This window comes from Trachypithecus francoisi, unplaced genomic scaffold, assembly GCF_009764315.1.
Source record: "Trachypithecus francoisi isolate TF-2019V2 unplaced genomic scaffold, Tfra_2.0 Lachesis_group8, whole genome shotgun sequence".
Classification (NCBI taxonomy): domain Eukaryota; kingdom Metazoa; phylum Chordata; class Mammalia; order Primates; family Cercopithecidae; genus Trachypithecus; species Trachypithecus francoisi.
In genome coordinates this window covers 44,244,997-44,263,190 of record NW_022681473.1, presented here as the reverse complement: position 1 = coordinate 44,263,190, position 18,194 = coordinate 44,244,997, and the positions used below count along the sequence as shown (strand labels likewise).

Sequence of the window (18,194 nt, the reverse complement as noted above, 5' to 3'; positions counted from 1 at the left end):
TATTTTCTTCTTTTGTAGGATGTCCTTCTTGTTTCTCCAGTTTCTATGATGAGCTCATATATTTTAGCATAGATGTTGTTTTTTTCTTACAATAACTCTCACAGAAAATTTGGAAAATTCAGACACATGAAAAGAAGAAAAATTTCACCCATGTTAGCTCCCAGTTTTTGATAAAATTGAAGGCCATGCCTATCTATCTGCTATGCATCACGAAACAATTTTTATTTTACTGTAGACTTGATATGATGCTGTATGTACTATTGTATACGTGTTTCAGAGTATTGGCTGGACATTTCCTATGTTATTTCAGTGCCTTTCATATCATTATATTATCATACATAATTTTCCATGGGGTGTATATATCCTAATTTACTTAGCCATTCTCTGCTGTTGGATAGCTTCTTCACTATATAGTGCACTCTTAATCATATTAAAAAAGTCTTTTCACCACTCTTTTGCTTTTTGTTCTCCTGTCTTGTGGTTCAGATGGAGCTGGCATTCATACTTTAACTCTCTCTTTATTCCTGTGTTTCTCACTGAGATGGGGCGGGAGGTATGGGGATGAGGGAAATGGGGATAATGGGACTTGATTGCTGGTGGGTGGCAGTGTGGAAAGGCAGCCTAAAGAGGAGTGGCTACACATTGTTAATTTCTTAGCAACAGGGGATGCATTGATTTTCCTTACTAGTATTGTCAAATGTTTTTAAGAAGAGCTCATCTGCCTTACAGTACCTATCTAATTAGCAAAATTATGGGGGTACTAGAATCTCTTTTGATCGAATTACACAGTAATTATAGAAAATTGGTTAATACCATGTGTCACAGGATGCCTTAGGTTTAGTCCCCTAATGGAGGAGTTGGGGACACTGAACTGGCTTTACTACTCCTTAGGCAGCTCATTACTTGAATGTACTTTTTCTCAACAGGTTTGGGTTATATTTACATGTATTTGGTAAACCTTTTTCCTTATATTGTGTTCCAGACTTTGGAGCCAAGATATGATTTACTAATGTGACAAAGATTTGAGTCTTAACCACATACCAGGCACTGTGCTAGGTGTAGTGTACATATTGGTAGGCAATTTTTCATGGAACTTACAGTCCAGTGGGGAATAAATATAGCACTTGGCCGGGGGCTGTGGCTCACGCCTGTAATCCTGGCACTTTGGGAGGCCAAGGTGGGTGGATCACTTGAGCCCAGGAGTTCGAGACCAGCCTGAGCAATGTGGTGAAACCTGATCTTCTACCAAAAATACAAAAATTAGCCGGGCGTGGTGGCGGGTGCCTGTAGTCCCAGCTACTCGGGAGGCTGAGGCAGGAGGATCGCTTGAACCTGTGAGGCAGAGTTTGCAGTGAGCCAAGATTGCACCATGATCCAGCCTGGGCAACAGCCTGGGTGACAGTGAGATCCTGTCTCAAAAAAAAAAAAAAAAAAAAAAAAAAATATATATAATATATATATATATATATGGAGCACTTAATAAAATGATCACACATGTAAATGATTATACACATAATCCCTGACAATTGTGATAAGTACAATGAAGATAAATAAAGACAGGAACCTGAGCTGGCCTGGGGTAGTCAGAGAAAACTGGCCTGAGGAGTAGCAATTAACATGTTATCAGAAAAGGAGAGAAGACAGAGGTTGCTGCAGATGGGAGTGTACCAAAATGGGGAGGAACATGGCCCTGGGAAGAAGGGATGTGAGGCTTGTGGTGCTGGAATGCAGGAGTGTGGGCTGTTGGGGACAGGAAAGGGAGGAAGATAAAAAATAAGCAGAGGCATCAGTTGAATGCCATGGAATGTCACAGTCCACTCTGCTGGGGCAAGAGTCAGCTTTGTCTCCACTCGTCATGTGACCTTGGGCAAGCCATGAAACCTCTCTGTGCCTCAGTTCCTTCACCTGTTAAATGGAGATGTGTTCGTATTTACCTCGTAAGGGATGTACAAATAGATTGTTCATTCATTTATTCAATAAATATTTCATGAGTGAACACAAAAGTGCCAGACACTGGGTGTATCATGGGGACTTACGCTTGATTTATATCAGGCACCGAGATCACACATATTGGCGAATAGCGGGTGTAGCACAGTTAAGAGTGTAGCTCATGGAACCAGCTTGCCGGGTTGAAATCTCAGCACCAAGCCTTCCTAGCCCAGTGTCCTTTAGAACATTATTTACATTCTGTAAGCTTTAGTTTGGTCATCTGTAAAGTAGGAATAATAATGTCTTCTCCTAAAGTTATTGTAAGTGAGATGACATGTGCAGGGCATTAGCCCTACCCTTGGCACAGTAATAAGACATACACGTTTGATTTTTCTCATTCCGGCTTCTGGAACAAATGGAGGTTTAACAGAATGTTATTGTGCACTTGTTAGTGGGGATGAAAATCCCTTACATGTTAAGTGGGAGTCTTCTAGTGATTTCTGTTTTTTTGAAAGTTGCTTGGATCAATAACATCTGACATCCTTAAAGAAGGGTCACAAGACCAAATAGTGGGACATGTGCCTCTCATCCTCCAAAACCAGAAATTGCCTCACTGATGGTTGGCAGTTCTGAATGGACAAATTTCCTCTACATTCAGAAATGAAAAGCCAACTGTCATTTCAAATTAAGAAATGTTGCTTTACCTTTTGGGGCCGTTCTTACCATGAGCTTATGTGGCACTCAGGCTAGAAGGATGTGGCCTGTCTATATCAGGAGTTTGCTATATTTTGAAGTTCTCAGTGTAATTACTGAAATGTTGCCTGCATTCTCTACCCGTTGAGGCTGAGGCGGGCTGCCTTGGTGCGTTTGTGTTTATGTGTTTCTGGCTGCTGCTGCTTTTCCCACCTCAATTTGCTGATTCTTAGCTGTGCACTGGTGGGGATTTTGCCTCTTGGTCTGTTTTGTGCTAATGTGGTACCCCTTGGCCAATCAGGGTCCTGAGAATTTGCTCCAATATTAGGTAAGTAGATGCTTTCTCTGCTGAACTTGTAGTAAGAGATACACTTGCAGAAAAAGAAAAATGCTGGGATAATGTAAAACACGTGAGTTCACAGTCATACAATGCTGCTGCAGTGAATGCCCTCTTCTCCCTCTCTCCTGCCTAGTAAATGCTTATTCATGTTTTTAGAGTCAGGTTCAATGATATCTCCTCCATGATGTCATCCCTAATCTCTATGGGCCTCCTCTGTTTTTTTTGTGCACTGCCCTATTCTGTAACTATTGTCTTAAGGAAACTGTCTTGCTTATGTGTCTATCCTCCAGGGCAGAAACTGTATTTTTACTTTCATTCCCCCAGTGCCAACCACCATGCCTGGCACAGGGGAAGCAAGGTATATGCTTGTTGACAATGAAATTCACCACCATCCGCACTCTATACGTCAGGGAAGAGGGAAATGAAGTTGCTGCTATTTGAGGCAGAGAAGAGGGTGTGAATACCATCATTTAATTTCTTTCCTTCTCCAATCTCCTCCCTTCACCCAGCACTTTTTTTTTTTTTTTTTTTTTTTTTTTGCTGATGTTTAATCATCATATTAGCATTTTTAGTCTTTCTTTAAAAATGACTAGGTAGAACCGTTTTATCCTGGGAAAGAAAAAGCACTTAACTCTTGCTGCTGAGTTAGCACTTCTTAACTAGAACATGCAAAACCTGAGTATTTGGAACACCATTTTCCCCCTTTTTAAAAATGTGAAATATTCACTTTAAGTGAAGTGGTGGTTGTATGCGAAACTACTTTTATGCAATGGTGGCCTCCAAGGACACCCCCAGAGGTTACAAAATGGGAAGTGTCATGGACAGACTAAATTCAAATACTTGAATCATGTTTAAAATATCTAGGAGGAAGCAGGGGAAAGAGATGGAATAGGTTAACACATGTAGGATTGAGTGTGAGCAGTGGGAAGCACCAGCCCACCCAGTTCCTGTGTTATTCATTGCTCATATATTCTGTTTTTTTTTTTTTTTTTTTCTCTCTGCTGCACCAGCTTCTTTGATGATGGTGTGATTATGAGGACTGGAGCTGAGGTTAACAAAAAGGGAGGGGGCTCAGTGAATGGGAGGTTTCCGGAGCCCACATGCTTCCTCTATTGGAAATACTTAGGAGCAAGTAATCCTGGATACACCTGTAATTCACCAGTTAATTTGGTGAGCAGTGATGGGTTTTATTAGCATTTCTCAAGGATAGTACATGTGGGGCCAGGATGGAAATGAAATGGATGTCAATGATGGGTGTTGGTTTAGGGATGGCATGACTGTCATTGTGAAGGTGACATGATTTGCACATTATAACTTGGTCCTCCCAACCCATTGTACTTGTAAGTAACACTGTTATTCAATCCTTTTTATCTGTGTTCAACACACTTATGTTCCATGTATTCAGTCTATGTTTAGCATGTTTCACAGGTTTCTAACTTGCTCTCTACATTTAGCACTTCTTATGGGCTTTATCTGTCCCATTTGTTTTTCTTGTTCTCTCTGGCAGAATTGAATATTCTTAAGTAATACAGCAAACACATATTATAGTGGTTGAATATAGAAGTACAATATTCACTATAGATTCCCATTAATTGGGTTTCATTGGTTGCTCTTTTAACTCCAGGGAAAAAGCAGGTTGCTGCAAAGTAGGTGACATATCACTATTTTTAATAGTTGACAACTTTATGTTTTATGTTAATTTGGAAAATCAGCAGAGGAGAAAAATTGTAGAATCTAGGTTTCTTAATAGATGGAATTTGCCCTCAGTGCTCTCTTTTGCTATGCAGCTATGAGCAGGATCAAGTGATTAACTGAAATGAAACATCAAGACTAGGAAAGAACTTGGAGATCATGGAATTTAGTGGTCTTAATTTTCAGATGTAGAGTGTGAGGTTCAGAGAGGTAAGGTACTTTATCCAAAGTCACACAGCTAGTCATCTGCAAAACTCAAAGTGATCTCAGTCCTTTGAAACCTGTCCAGTGTTTCTGCCTGCATATTGTAAGACATAGAATTACTTTGTTGTGTTTTTTTAACATCTGAATCATGGTCAACATTTACTTGAAAGGGCTTCTCTGAAAATGAGAATGCATATAAAGCCTCAGTGTATCAAAACAGATGTTTCTTCCATTTCACTCTAGTGAGTGCTAATGGGGTCTCTTTACTTCAGTGTGCCACTCATTTATAAAAAGAAATAAGAAAAGCCAGCATAAGAAATGTTCCATTTTCTTGGAGGGTTGAGTGAGCAGAAGTATGGTAGGACTAGATCAGACTATTAAGTGGAGGTGTCCTGCAAAGAAGTAGGGCTTATTCAGCAGCAAACATCATTAAAATAAATTTTCATGGCCATGAGCATTTGAGAAGGACCCATTTATCTCCTGGTTTTCCAAAAGATATATTATTTTCTGACCATAACATATGTGATTACTTGAAGTAACAATATAAATGAGAAAAATAAATGGAAAATACATTAATCAATTCAGTAAACCTTTATTGGATGCCTGTTTTGTGCCAGGCACTAAGAACTGTGGATAAAACAATGGATAAATAAGTATGCCTGCCCTCATGGAACTTACAGTCTAGTGGGAAAAGAAAGGAAATAATATGAGGTAACAAACTTGAAACAAGACTGTGATAAATGATATCAGCAAATAATAAATGGATTACAATACATATAATATGACAAGTCAAATGAAGAAAATACCCAGACTGGAGTATTAGAGAGACATTAATGCAGATCCTGCCTTGGAGAGGCCAGAAGACTGCATTTACAGTGAAAGCTGAAGGAGAAGGAGTCAGGGACGTGAAAAGGAGAGAGAAGAGCACTGTGGGCAGGGGGACAAGCATGAAGATCTGAGGTGTGAGTGGGCCTGGTGTGCTCTTCTAGCAACCAAGGAGAAAAGTATGAATGGGGTGGGAGAGGTAGGCAAGAATCAGTTTGTGTGCAACTTTGCAGGCATGCTGAAGGGACTGGATTTTATCCTATGAGCAGTGGGAAACCATTGGAGGATTTTAAGCAGGAGGCTGAAATGACTCGGACTTAGGCTTTAAAAAGAGCACGTTAACTACTGTGTGAAAAATGGTGAAAAGAGGGCAGTATGGAAGTGGGAAGGTTAGGAGATCATTGGAAGCACCCAAGGGAGCAATGATAGTGGCTTGGCAAGAGTTTTAACAGTGAAATTGGGAAGAAGTGGACAGATTCCAGACGTGGGAGCCCACTTGACTTGTTTTTAGATTGGATATGGAGAGTGGAGAACAGGGAAAAATCAAGGGCAATTTCTAGTTTTTTGACTTGAGGAACAGGGTGTTACTGTTTACTAAGACTGGGACCTCTGTGAGAAAATTGAGAGTGGAGGGAAAAGAACAGGCTTCACTGTGGGCACATTACAATTTGAAATGCTTGAAGGTGAACATTTGAATGTACTGCTTAAGGGAGAGGTTAGGGCTGCAGATATAAAGTTGGAGGCCATTGGTCATGGGGTTGGATGACATCACTCAGGGAGAGTTGAGTGAGAGGTGAGGATACCCATAGCTGATGTGATATTCATATCCATTTCCTCCAGCAGGCATTGCTGAACACTTATGGCTCTCTTTTCTTTGGCCCCAAGCTTTAGAATCCTGAAATTCAGGCATCCACTACCAATCAGCTGATTTCTAATTGATGAGTAAAGAAGAAAAAAGTAAAAAGTCAACATATAACTTAATTTTAAGAGTTGAATTTTTTTGGCATTACTTATAGGTGAATTTATTAAGATGATCTTTGCTTAGAAGTAATGATAATAGGGTGCGGTGGCTCACACTTATAATCCCAGCACTTTGGAAGGCCAAGGTGGGTGGATCGCCTGAGATCAGGAGTCCAAGACAAGCCTGGGCAACATGGGGAAACCTTGTCTCTACCAGAAATACACACACACACACAAAAACAGCTGGTCATGGTGGCACATACCTGTGGTCCCAACTACTTGGGAGGCTGAAGTGGGAGATCACTTGAGCCTGGGAGGCGGAGGCTGCAGTGAGCCGAGATCATGCTGAGATCAAGGCCAAGGTGGGTGGATCGCCTGAGATCAGGAGTCCAAGACAAGCCTGGGCAACATGGGAAAACCTTGTCTCTACCAGAAATACACACACACACGCACACACACACAAACAGCTGGTCATGGTGGCACATACCTGTGGTCCCAACTACTTGGGAGGCTGAAGTGGGAGATCGCTTGAGCCTGGGAGGCGGAGGCTGCAGTGAGCCGAGATCATGCCACTGCACTTCAACCTGGTGACAGAGTGAGACCCCCATCTCAAAATAAAGAAGTAATGATAACAAAAATAATACTAACAAACATTTTCTAATATTCTCGTTTACAGAGTGATTCACCCACACATTTAATAGATTTTAAATATCATCTGGAATGTCTTTGGCTGGGATTTGGTAGAAGGTATAGAAGCATTTTTCAAGTGGCTATCTCTTATCTCAAAGCTTGACAAAAGCTGACAGCATGCCACTTAACAAGTAGTGAAGGCCTTGCTACTATTGTGCAGGTAGTTTTTTTTTTTTTTTTTTTAAGACAGAGTTTTGCTCTGTCGCCCAGGCTGGAGTGCAGTGGCGCGATCTCAGCTCACTGCAAGCTCTGCCTCCTGGGTTCACGCCATTCTCCTGCCTCAGCCTCCCGAGTAGCTGGGACTACAGGCACCTGCCACCTCGCCCGGCTAGTTTTTCATATTTTTTAGTAGAGACGGGGTTTCACCGTGTTGGCCAGGATGGTTTCGATCTCCTGACCTTGTGATCCGCCCGTCTCGGCCTCCCAAAGTGCTGGGATTACAGGCTTGAGCCACTGCGCCCGGCCTCAGGTAGGTTTTATACTGGTAGACTGGTCTACCCGAGTTGGGTGTCTCCAAGATAGAGGACAAACATTGCTTTCTGCCATTCATAGCCTAGATATTTACAGGTGGAAAACACTGTGCTGTTCTTTTCTGTGTTATAAAATTGAAGCAGCAATTCAAAAAATTATAGAAGGCTAAGGTGGAAGGCTCTAAGAGATCACCTAGTCCACCCCCTCATTTTGCAGATGAGAGAACTGAGGCCCAAGGTCAAGAATTGAAGGATATCTTATTCAGAAGCCACTCTTTAGGATGAGATTCTTCAAGGTCCATATACCAGTCTGTGATGTTGCTTGGGCAGTGCAGCCTTTGAAGTTCTATGGTTTTCAAGGGCTTCCCATGTAGTCCTGGAGAAATAACCAAGTAGTTATCATGCAGTCAGAGGAGGTGGTCAGAATGTGAGAGGAGGCCACCAAACGCACTTATAATGTTCATTTATCATCCTCTGAATAATCTTCTCTAACTTTGCTCCCTTAATGCCCCTTTCTGATGCCAGAAAATGTAGTGTAAAATAATGAGATAACACCTAGTTTATCATGACAAGGGTGAGTCTGGGTATGAAGTGATGGATGTCTCTCATTATGCTGATGTTGGAGAAAGGAACATTCTTGTCCAGGAGCAGGATTAGCTGGAATCACACACCTCTAGGCCTGCTGAATTGGCTTCAACTTCAATAAATATTTCATGAGGAAAGTCATCCATTGCATGTTTATGGAGAAATTCCAGGCACGTGTGTGGAGCATGAGCATGCCTTGTATTTATTCTTTAAGCAAAGGCAGAGTTGTCTGGCATTATTAGTGCTAGTAAATATCGGCTAGGTACAAGGCAAGGATAGGTTTCCTATATACGTTGTGGGGACAAGGAAGCTGTGTCCATGGAAAAAGTGAAATTGGAGGATGCTGAGTGGCATTTGGGTCTTATTATCCCAGTGGCATTTGGGTCTGAATTTAGGACCACATTTATCCGACTACCTCTCACCTTATTTACAGCAACCTAATCTGTTTGCAGCAAACTGAATTGCTCAGTGTCCTGTCAAAATTCCTGTCAGAAATCACTGGCCAATTGTGAACTTGTCAAAGTGACAAGTGGGCGCGGTGACAGAGATAGCATTTCCGGGATTTGCATTGAATGAATGTAGCTGTAGGGAGTGGTGAATGGTGCCTGAAAATGAAAACTATTGACAGAAGAGAAAAATGAAAAATGCAATCTGGATTCTTTGGACATGACATTTTTAACCATGGATCTTTTCTCCCCTTCCTTCTCATCTCCCCTCTCCTCTTTCTCCTGTATTTCTTCTCTGTCCTTCTCCTTGTCCTTCTCCTTCCTCTTCTCTCCTTCTCTCCTGTTTCTCCTGATCTTCCTCTTGATTCCTAGACATAGAAAGAGAGATCCATGCAGCTCCTCATGTGAGTGAGAAATTAATTCAGCTGTTCCGGAACAAGAGTGAATTCACCTTTTTGGCCACTGTACAGCAGAAGCCATCCACTTCAGGAGTGATACTGTCCATTCGAGAACTGGAGCACAGGTCAGAAAGCTCTTTCTGCTTTTGAAAATCTCCTTAGAGTTAATGGGTTATACAAAATGCCTTGGAATTTAGAGTTTGTAGCCCCATGAAAACTTTCATTTAACTGAGGCCTCGTTACTGTTAAACACATTCATGAATTTACTTTGCATTAAGAATTTACTTTGGTCAAAGTGGCTTTCTTGTTTGCTCTCCAAGGACCAATCATGAGTATCTTTCTCACCTGTCTTCTGGTAGACTTTGAATAAAATCACATTCTATCATATTTAGTCATAAGCAAGTTAATTAGTTATGTTTAACAACCTTCAATAAACATTTACGGTGTGTTTATGTGGGGATTATACTCGACACTGGGAATATTAAGGTGAATAGTGTAGGATTTTCATTGCAAAGATCACATAAGCTAGTAGGGAAGATAGACAAATAAATATAATAAAGTATTGAAGATGCAGTGCTAGAAGGTTGTAATCAGGAAATAAAGGTAAGAGTAGTCATTCTGCTAAGTGTTGTGGTAGCCAGGAAAGGCTTTGGAAAAGATGATAGTTGTATAAGGAAAAAAATCTGAGTATTTTACATGCCGAATGTGAAGGAGTAAGGGATGGAAGAATAACATTTCAGAAAGAGGTTGCTATGATTTTTAAGAATCAACACATGGGTAGGTAAGTGGTTGGAACATAAAAGTGTGTATGGGGAAGGGATGAGAGTTTGGGCTGGGCAATGAGGGGTGGTATTATAGAGGTAGGTAGAAGCCAGATCATTGCAAAGTTTCAATGCCATGTTAAAAACTTGGGCTAAAGTCCCCTAGGCAATGGGTTTTAAATTTAAGAAAGGTCACTCTATCATTGAATTCAAATTAATAATCATTAGGTAACCTAAACAATTTTAATTTTTAATACTGGGTTCCTCTGTATTAATCCCCTGAAAATATTTATGAAGCCCCTACTTTGTTCTAGGTGCCATGTAAGGTTTTGTGGAGAAATCAAAGGAACAAAATCTTCTAAGGATATATGAGGGAGTTTGGCAATGCAAGAAACAAGGCATAACCACACAAAAAGCTAAAGAATAAAAAGTCAGTAATAAAGAAATAGTAGATTGGTGTTACAATGACGTATGGAGCTAATTTCAAAATTACGTAAAGGTGTTAAGTTCACTGAATTAAGTGCATTAGGTTAGTGGTTAAGGAAGACCACATAGAGTGCTCTTGAAGCACAGGCAGAATTCCAGCAGGTAAGGGAAGAAGGGCGTTATATCAAACAGAAGGAACAATGTGCACAGTCACAAAGGTGAAGAAATGTAGAGAAATGCAATTTTGAGAGTGGGAGCAGCGAACAGACCAATTTGGCTGGAACAGAGGCTCTTTCTATGCAGACTTTTCAGCAGTTGTAAGGATCAACAGTTCTGTCTTTAATGGTTGTTTGCTCTCAGCCTCAAAGCGTGGTGATGGACCCTGATCATTTTGTGGGGGTGTTGTCATTACAATCTGGCTGTTTTTGGTCAGCCCAGAGAAAGCAAGGTGATGTACATGTCTGTGAGAGATACGGGTTCATTCAAAGGTGTTCTGTGTGCTGGAGAAAGGTATATGTTCTCATTTTCCAAGGATTGAGTGTCAAGGCAAGTCTCAGCTTCACAACCCTACCTTGCCCCATTGGCCTTGTGGGGTTGAGTGTGAATGCCTCTTTGGTATGAGGATTATACAGATGCCCAAAGTACGAGGTAGATCTTCAGATATTTCTCAGTGAATGCAGAGGAGAGCTTCCCAAAGCAGATAAGAAGCATGTGAAATAGTTGCTATTTTATTAGAAAGAGCAAGGTTTCAGAGTCAGTCTGATGGAGGCTAGAGTTCCAGTTCTAGCTTTGTGACACCAGCTCTTCAATGTCTTGGAACCTCAGTTTCCTTGTCTGTAAAATGTGTGTAATAATCTATTTTCCTGGGCTTCTGTAAGGATGAAAAAGGATAGCACATGGTGTGCATGGTGAGTGGCCATCTCGGAACACATATACATTTATTCTCCTTGTCTAAGTGTGTTCTGAAACTGTATTTGCCGTGTTTCTCTTTTGGATTTTTTTTTTTTTTTTCAATAGGATAGGTTTTAAAAAAACTTTTGTGTTGCCATGTGAGGCTGTCTTCTTTTTTTTTTTTTTTTTTGAGGCGGAGTTTCGCTCTGTCGCCCGAGCTGGAGTACTGTGGCCGGATCTCAGCTCACTGCAAGCTCCGCCTCCCGGGTTCACGCCATTCTCCTGCCTCAGCCTCCGGAGTAGCTGGGACTACAGGCGCCCGCCACCTCGCCCGGCTAGTTTTTTGTATTTTTTAGTAGAGACGGGGTTTCACTGTGTTAGCCAGGATGGTCTCGATCTCCTGACCTCGTGATCTGCCCGTCTCGGCCTCCCAAAGTGCTGGGATTACAGGCTTGAGCCACCGCGCCCGGCCGGCTGTCTTCTTTTATATCCCTAGTAGATTTCTAATAGAACCCGAGGATGATTGACAGGAGAGTCATTTAATCATTTTTCATTGTAATAGGAAAACTTCAGATTTTTTTTTTTTGTTTTTTTGTTTTTTTTTTTTTTGGAGAAAGGGAGAAGAGGCTGGGCACCATGGTTCATGCCTGTAAACCCAGCACTTTGGGAGACTGAGAAGGGCGGATCACCTGAGGTCAGGAGTTCAAGACCAGCCTGACCAATGTGGTGAAACCCCGTCTCCACTAAAAATACAAAAATTAGCCAGGTGTGGTGGTGTGTGACTGTAATCCCAGCTACTCGGGAGGCAGAGGCAGGAGAGTTGCTTCAACTTGGGAGGCTGAGGTTGCAGTGAGCCAAGATTGTGCCATTGCACTCCAGCCTGGGCAACAAGAGCGAAACTCCATCTCAATAAATAAATGAATGAATGAATGAATGAATAAATAAATAAAAAAATAAAATAAAATAAAAGGGGAGAAGAAAACCGTGTACAGGGGTTGAATGCCTTTAGCCAAAGAAGGTGAGGCATAGAGGTCTTACCACTAGGGAACATATCCGAGTCACACAGCACCAAAGTATATTAGCAGTAGAAATTATCTGAGTCACAAAGCACCAAAGTATGTTGGCAGTGGAGGGTATCCAAGTTACCTGCTACCAAAATTTGTTACTGGCGGCAAATCCATATGGGTCTACGGTAACCTCAATTCTTATGTCTTCAGAAGAAAAATGTATCTGAGGGGCATAAGGCAGAAGGAGAGACCAACGCAAGTTTTAAAGCAGGAGCGAAAGTTTATTAAAAAGCTTTAGAGCAGAAATGAAAGAAAGGAAAGTACACTTGCAAGAGAGCCAAGCAGGCACCATGAAAGACAAGTGCAAACAACCGCAGATCTTGACTGCTACACAAAATAAATATGAAGTAAGATACCAAATCCCCTCTCCTCTGGACTTTATGGTGTCTTTTTCCATGTGTATGTAGTCTGACAAGGCAAGGTATGAAAGACTGTGGATTTGTAATGCATTGGCTATGGGTAATACAGAAAACCCAATTTCTACTCTAGTAGAGAAGATCTAATTAAGGAGACCTGGAATGCAAGAAAATAGAGAAGAGTATATAATGGCATATATTTAGAAATTAGACTATTCATTATAACCCTCCTCCCCTCGCCAAATGTTCCCATCTGCAATAAGTGAGAATCTTTCATAATTTTCAGGTTACTTTTATTATTTACCGGGATAACAGTATCTAGAGGAGCAAATTATCCTGTAGAAATTTGGCATGGACATTTGACCAGATATGTAAGTTGACCAAGGATTGGGGGCTTTTCTTTATTCAATAGCAGAAGATCCAAGTATGTAGTAGATGGATTGTTGGCTTAAAAGTCAGACGCCCAGGTTCTGTTCGTGGTTCTCTCTTATTTGATTCTGATTGTATTACTAATGATGAAGATAAATTAAATAAGTATTTGAAACAATTGGGATATAATAGACATTATTAGATTTCTAGATAATTTTTTATTTTTATAATTCAGTAGCTTTTAGTATAATCATAGAATTGTGCATTCATCACCACAATCAATTTTAGAAGTGTTCATTACCCTCAAAAGAAATCTCATACCTTTTAGCTCTCACCCACAATTTCCTCATAAGCTCCCTAGCCTTAGGCAACCACTAATCTACTTTCTGTCTTTGTAGATTTGCCTATTTTGGTTGTTTCATATAAATGAAATATACACTATTCCTTTTTGACTGGCTTCTCTGACTTAGAATAATGCTTTCAAGGTTCATTCATATTGTAGCTTGTGTCAGTAGTTCACTTCTTTTTATTGCAGAATAATGTTACATTGTTTGGATATAATACATTATAGATATCCATTTATCAGTTGGTGGACATTTGAATTGTTTCTACTCTTGGCTATTATGAATAATGCTGCTATGAACATTCATGTACAAGCTATTGTGTGGACATGTTTTTATTCCCTTGGGTATGTGACTAGGAGTGGAATTGCTGGATCAGATGGAAATTCTGTTTAACTGTTTGAGGAACTGCCAGACTTGTGCAAAGTGACTACACTGTTTTACCTTCCCCAAAGCAGTGTTTGAGGGTTTCAGTTTTTCCACATCCTTGTCAACACTCTTTGTTATCTTTCTTTTTGATGATAGACATTCTAATGGGTATGAAGTGATACCTCATTGTGGTTTTGAGTTGCATTTGCTTGATGGCAAATGATGTTGAGTATCTTTTCATAAGCTTATTGACCATTTGCGTATCTTCTTTGGAGAAATGTATATTCAGATAATTTGCTTACATTTAATTGGATTCTTTGTTTTTGTATCATTGATTTGTAATAATCCTGTATGTTTTAGATGCAGTCATTTATCAGATGTATGATTTATAGTTTTTCCCCCATTCTGTGGGTGGTCTTTTCATTTTCTTGGTGGTGTCCTTTAATCACAAAGGCTTTAAAATTTGATGATGTCCAGTTTATTTTATTTTTTTTTATGATTCTGATGTCATATTTTTGCCTAATTCAAAGTCATGAAGATTTACTCCTATGTTTTATTCTAAAAGTTTTATAGGTTTAGCTTTTACATTTATCTCTTAGATATATTTTGAGTTATTTTCTTCTAAAAGTTTTATAGGCTTAGCTCTCACACTTATCTCTTAGATATATTTTGAGTTAATTTTTATATATCATGTGAGGTAGGGGTCCAACTTTATTCTTTTGCATATGAATACCCAATTGTTTCTTCACCATTTGTTGAAGACGGCTTTTCTTCCAGTGAATTGTATTGGCACCCTGTTGAAGATCAATTGAACATAAATGTGAGGACTTATTTCTGGTCTCTTACTGTTACGGAATCTTTGGGGTGTCGCTTTTCTGACCAGAAACCTGTGGCTGGTGGTGCCTTTGCCCGAGTTTTGTTAGGGCCCACTGGGCTTGTTTCACCAACTCGGCCTGGCAGGCTGCACTCAGCTCATGGTACTGGCCTAGGTGCCATGCCTCCAAGGGAGATGGGAGTCAGGCATGGAGCAGCAAGGGGTGTGTGAGTGAGTATGGGGTCTGGCCACTGCACAGTCAGATACGCTGGCTGCTGCCACGGGGTGGGCAGCTCCAGGTACTGGCAGGGTTACTGACTCTCTGTGAGATTGTGGCTGGACCAGGTGCACCACAAGCAGCTTCCACCAGCACTGGGGAACACGGTGGCACCTGAAAGCTTCGAGACACCAGGAACTGCAAGGCCCCAAAGCGACAGTCACAGCCCTGGCTCGGGGAGCCCAGGTCTGGGCTCCCCAAAGGGCTACAGCTCTTCTCTTCTCTCCTTCTTGCCCCCAGTGTGACGAGCAAGGAGAATGTTTCAGCCCTGTTTATGTTACATCTTTTTTAGCCTCATTCAGGGAGTCCCAGGTTCTTGTCCTGCAACCAGGAAGAACGAGGTACACAGACAAGTGGAGAGTGAGCAAGATGAAGAGAAGCTCTATTGAGCAATAGAAGAGTCTTCCACAAGGGTAGCTCCTTTCCTCAGCCAGGGTGTCCGACAAGTGTTCAGCTCCTAATAGAGAGGAGATGCTGGAGTGGGAAGCTCCTCTCTGCAGGCAGATTCCGCTGTGGTCTCTGCAGCTCTCAGCAGAGAGGAGGCCCTAGAGTGGGTGGCTCCTCTCTGCAGCTGGTTATCCTGATGTCTGCTTGAGTTTCAGCAGAGACGAGGCCCTGGACTGGGTAGCTCCTCTCTGCAACTGGTCCTCCTGATGTTTGTTCACCTCTGGCTGGACCTGGGCTCCCCGAGTCAGGGCTGTGACTCCCTCTTTGGGGCCTTGCAGTTCTTGGTGTCTCCAAGCTTCCAGGTGCCACATTGTTCCCCGGCGTTGGTGGAAGCTGCTTGCGGTGCACCTGGTCCAGCCACAATCTCACAGAGAGTCGGTAACCCTGCCAGTATCTGGAGCTGCCCACCCTGTGGCAGCAGCCAGCGTATCTGACTGTGCAATGACCACTCACACACCCCTTTTGGACTTCTATGGGCCTCAGAGGGGAGGAAGTACAAGCCAGTTGGCCCCTGGGCGGCCATGCATATGCCTGGAAAAGGCACTACAAGTTCCCACTCTGGTCTGTGGAACTGGCAGCCTTCTGGTCCTCCCTGGCTTGAAGGTGAAGCCTCACTGGGGACCCACCCACTTCCACCCAGGAACCTGTCTGCCTCCTGCTGACATTTATGGTGCCCAGACTGCAGGTGCCAAGGGATACCTGCAGGCCAATGCTGAGCTGACTTCAGCCCCACCTCAGCTTTCCTCCTATGCTCATTGGTACCCAAAATCCAGAGAGGGCTAAGGTGGCAGAGGGCTGGTGTGTTAGCACAGCCCTGAGCATGTGCACACCTGGCTAGGCTGTGACAGTGCTGAGACTCGGCCCCGACTTTGCTCAAAGACTGGAGCAGGTGCTTATATCAGAGAGAAACCAGGCAGTGGGAGCAGGCATTTCTGAGCCTACAAGTGCACTGGGGTCCTTCCCAGGTCCCCAAGAATGCAGGTATGCCTGGGCCCGCAGCTGCAGCTGTGAGGGGAAGGGTTGGGGCTCCTGCCTTGGTGAAACAGGAGGCCTGGGTCTGCAGCCACAGTTTGGGCAGCTGCAGCTGAGCCCAGAGGGACAGGACTCCTGCCTGCTCTGTGGAGTGGGAGGTCTAGATCTGCAGCCCTGACTTGGACACCGCTCCTGCCTGCTCTATGGAGCAGGAGGCCTGGGTCTGCAGCTGCAAGTGGACAACTACAGTGTGCCTGGGGAACTTCTACCCCGACGTGGAAGGGGCGGGGCTCCTGCTTTTTCACAGCTCCCAGTGGCTCCACAGAGCCTGCAGGCCTGGCCACGCCTCACTGCTGCAGCTGGAGTGATGGTAGTGGCTACTCCAGACAGCCTGCCACTACCATCATTACTTCTATTTCATTGATCTATGTGTCTGTCCATATGGAAGAGCTGTTTGATTATTGCAGTTTTGTAATAAGTTTGGTAATTGGGAAATATGAATCTTCCAAGTTTGTTCTTTTCAAGATTGTTTTGGTTATTCTAGTTCCCTTGGATTTTCATATGGATTTTAAGACCAGCTTGTCAGTTTCCAGACCAACTGACAAGCTGGTCTTAAATAAGTCAGCTGAGATTTTGATAGAGATTGCAATTTTGATAGAGATTGAATTGGTAGGTCGTCAGTGTGAGGAAGTATTGCCATCAAAACAATATCAAATAATTTGATTCATGTACATGGGGTGTCTTTCTGCTTTCTCAGATCATCTTTCATTTCTTTCATTTTTTTTTTTTTTTTTTTTTTTGGTTTTCAAAACCTAAGTTTTTGGTGGCTTTTGTTAATTTATTTCTAGGTATTTTTTTATGCTATCATATATGGAATAATTTTCTTAGTTTCAATGTTTGGTTGCTCATTACTGCTGTATAGAAAGGAAATTAATTTTTGCCTATTACTTTGCACCCAGCAACCTTGGTAAGCTTCTTGATTGGTTCTAATAGTTTCTAGTGACTTCCTTAGAATTTTTCCATATAAGATTATGTCATCTCCAAATAGAGATAGTTTTATTTCTTCCTGTCCTACCTGGCCGCCTGTTACTTCATTTTTGTACTGAATTGCCCTGGCCAGAACTTCCAGTACAATGTTGAATAGAAATGGGTGAGCAGATATCTTTGTATTATTTCTGATTTTAAAGGGAAAGCTTTCAGTTTTCACCTTGAAGTATGTGAACTTTGGATTTTCACAGATACTCTTCACCAGTTGGTAGGTTTTTTTTTTTTTTTTTTTCTATTTGTAGGTGTTCTTTATTATACTGAAGAAGTTTCTATTTCTAGTTTGGTTAGTGTTTCTATTATGAAGGGTGTTGAATTTCTTCACATGCTATTTCTATATCTACTGAGATGATAACATAGTTTTTATCTTTTATTCTATTGATGTAGTATATTATACTGACTGATTTTCAGAAGCTATACCAAACTTGCATTCCTGGAATAAATTCCACTTGGTTATGTTCTATAATCCTTTTTCTATTTTATGAATTCGATTTGATAGTATATTGTTGAGGACTTTTGTAGCTATACCCATAAGTGAGATATTGGTCTGCAGTTTGCTTTCTTTTGATATTTTAATATGGTTTTGATATCTTTCTTTTGAGTTTTAGCTGATTTTTAAGCTATATTGAATAGCTTTTTTAAGCTAACATTTGCCGATTGCATACCATGTGCCAAACATTAATTTTTTTAGATGATCCCCTTTGACTTGTTAAGTATATAATTTTGTAATTTGAAAATATTGAAAAGTTTTCCTTTCTTAAATTTCAATATTTATATTAATGATTTCTTTTTCTTGTTTTATGATATGGACTAGAATGTCCATAATAG

At 41.5% G+C, this 18,194-nt stretch overlaps 1 protein-coding gene across 2 annotated transcripts in view; it reads left to right on the top strand.

The window, feature by feature from the left end:
• Positions 1-18,194, top strand: part of NELL1 (neural EGFL like 1) — a 984,256-nt gene that overhangs the window by 105,662 nt on the left and 860,400 nt on the right. For both annotated transcript variants that reach the window (XM_033205025.1, XM_033205024.1), the window contains exon 3: positions 9,207-9,357. In XM_033205025.1, the coding sequence (XP_033060916.1) occupies positions 9,207-9,357 (151 nt within the window). The remainder of the gene's footprint in view (positions 1-9,206; positions 9,358-18,194) is intronic.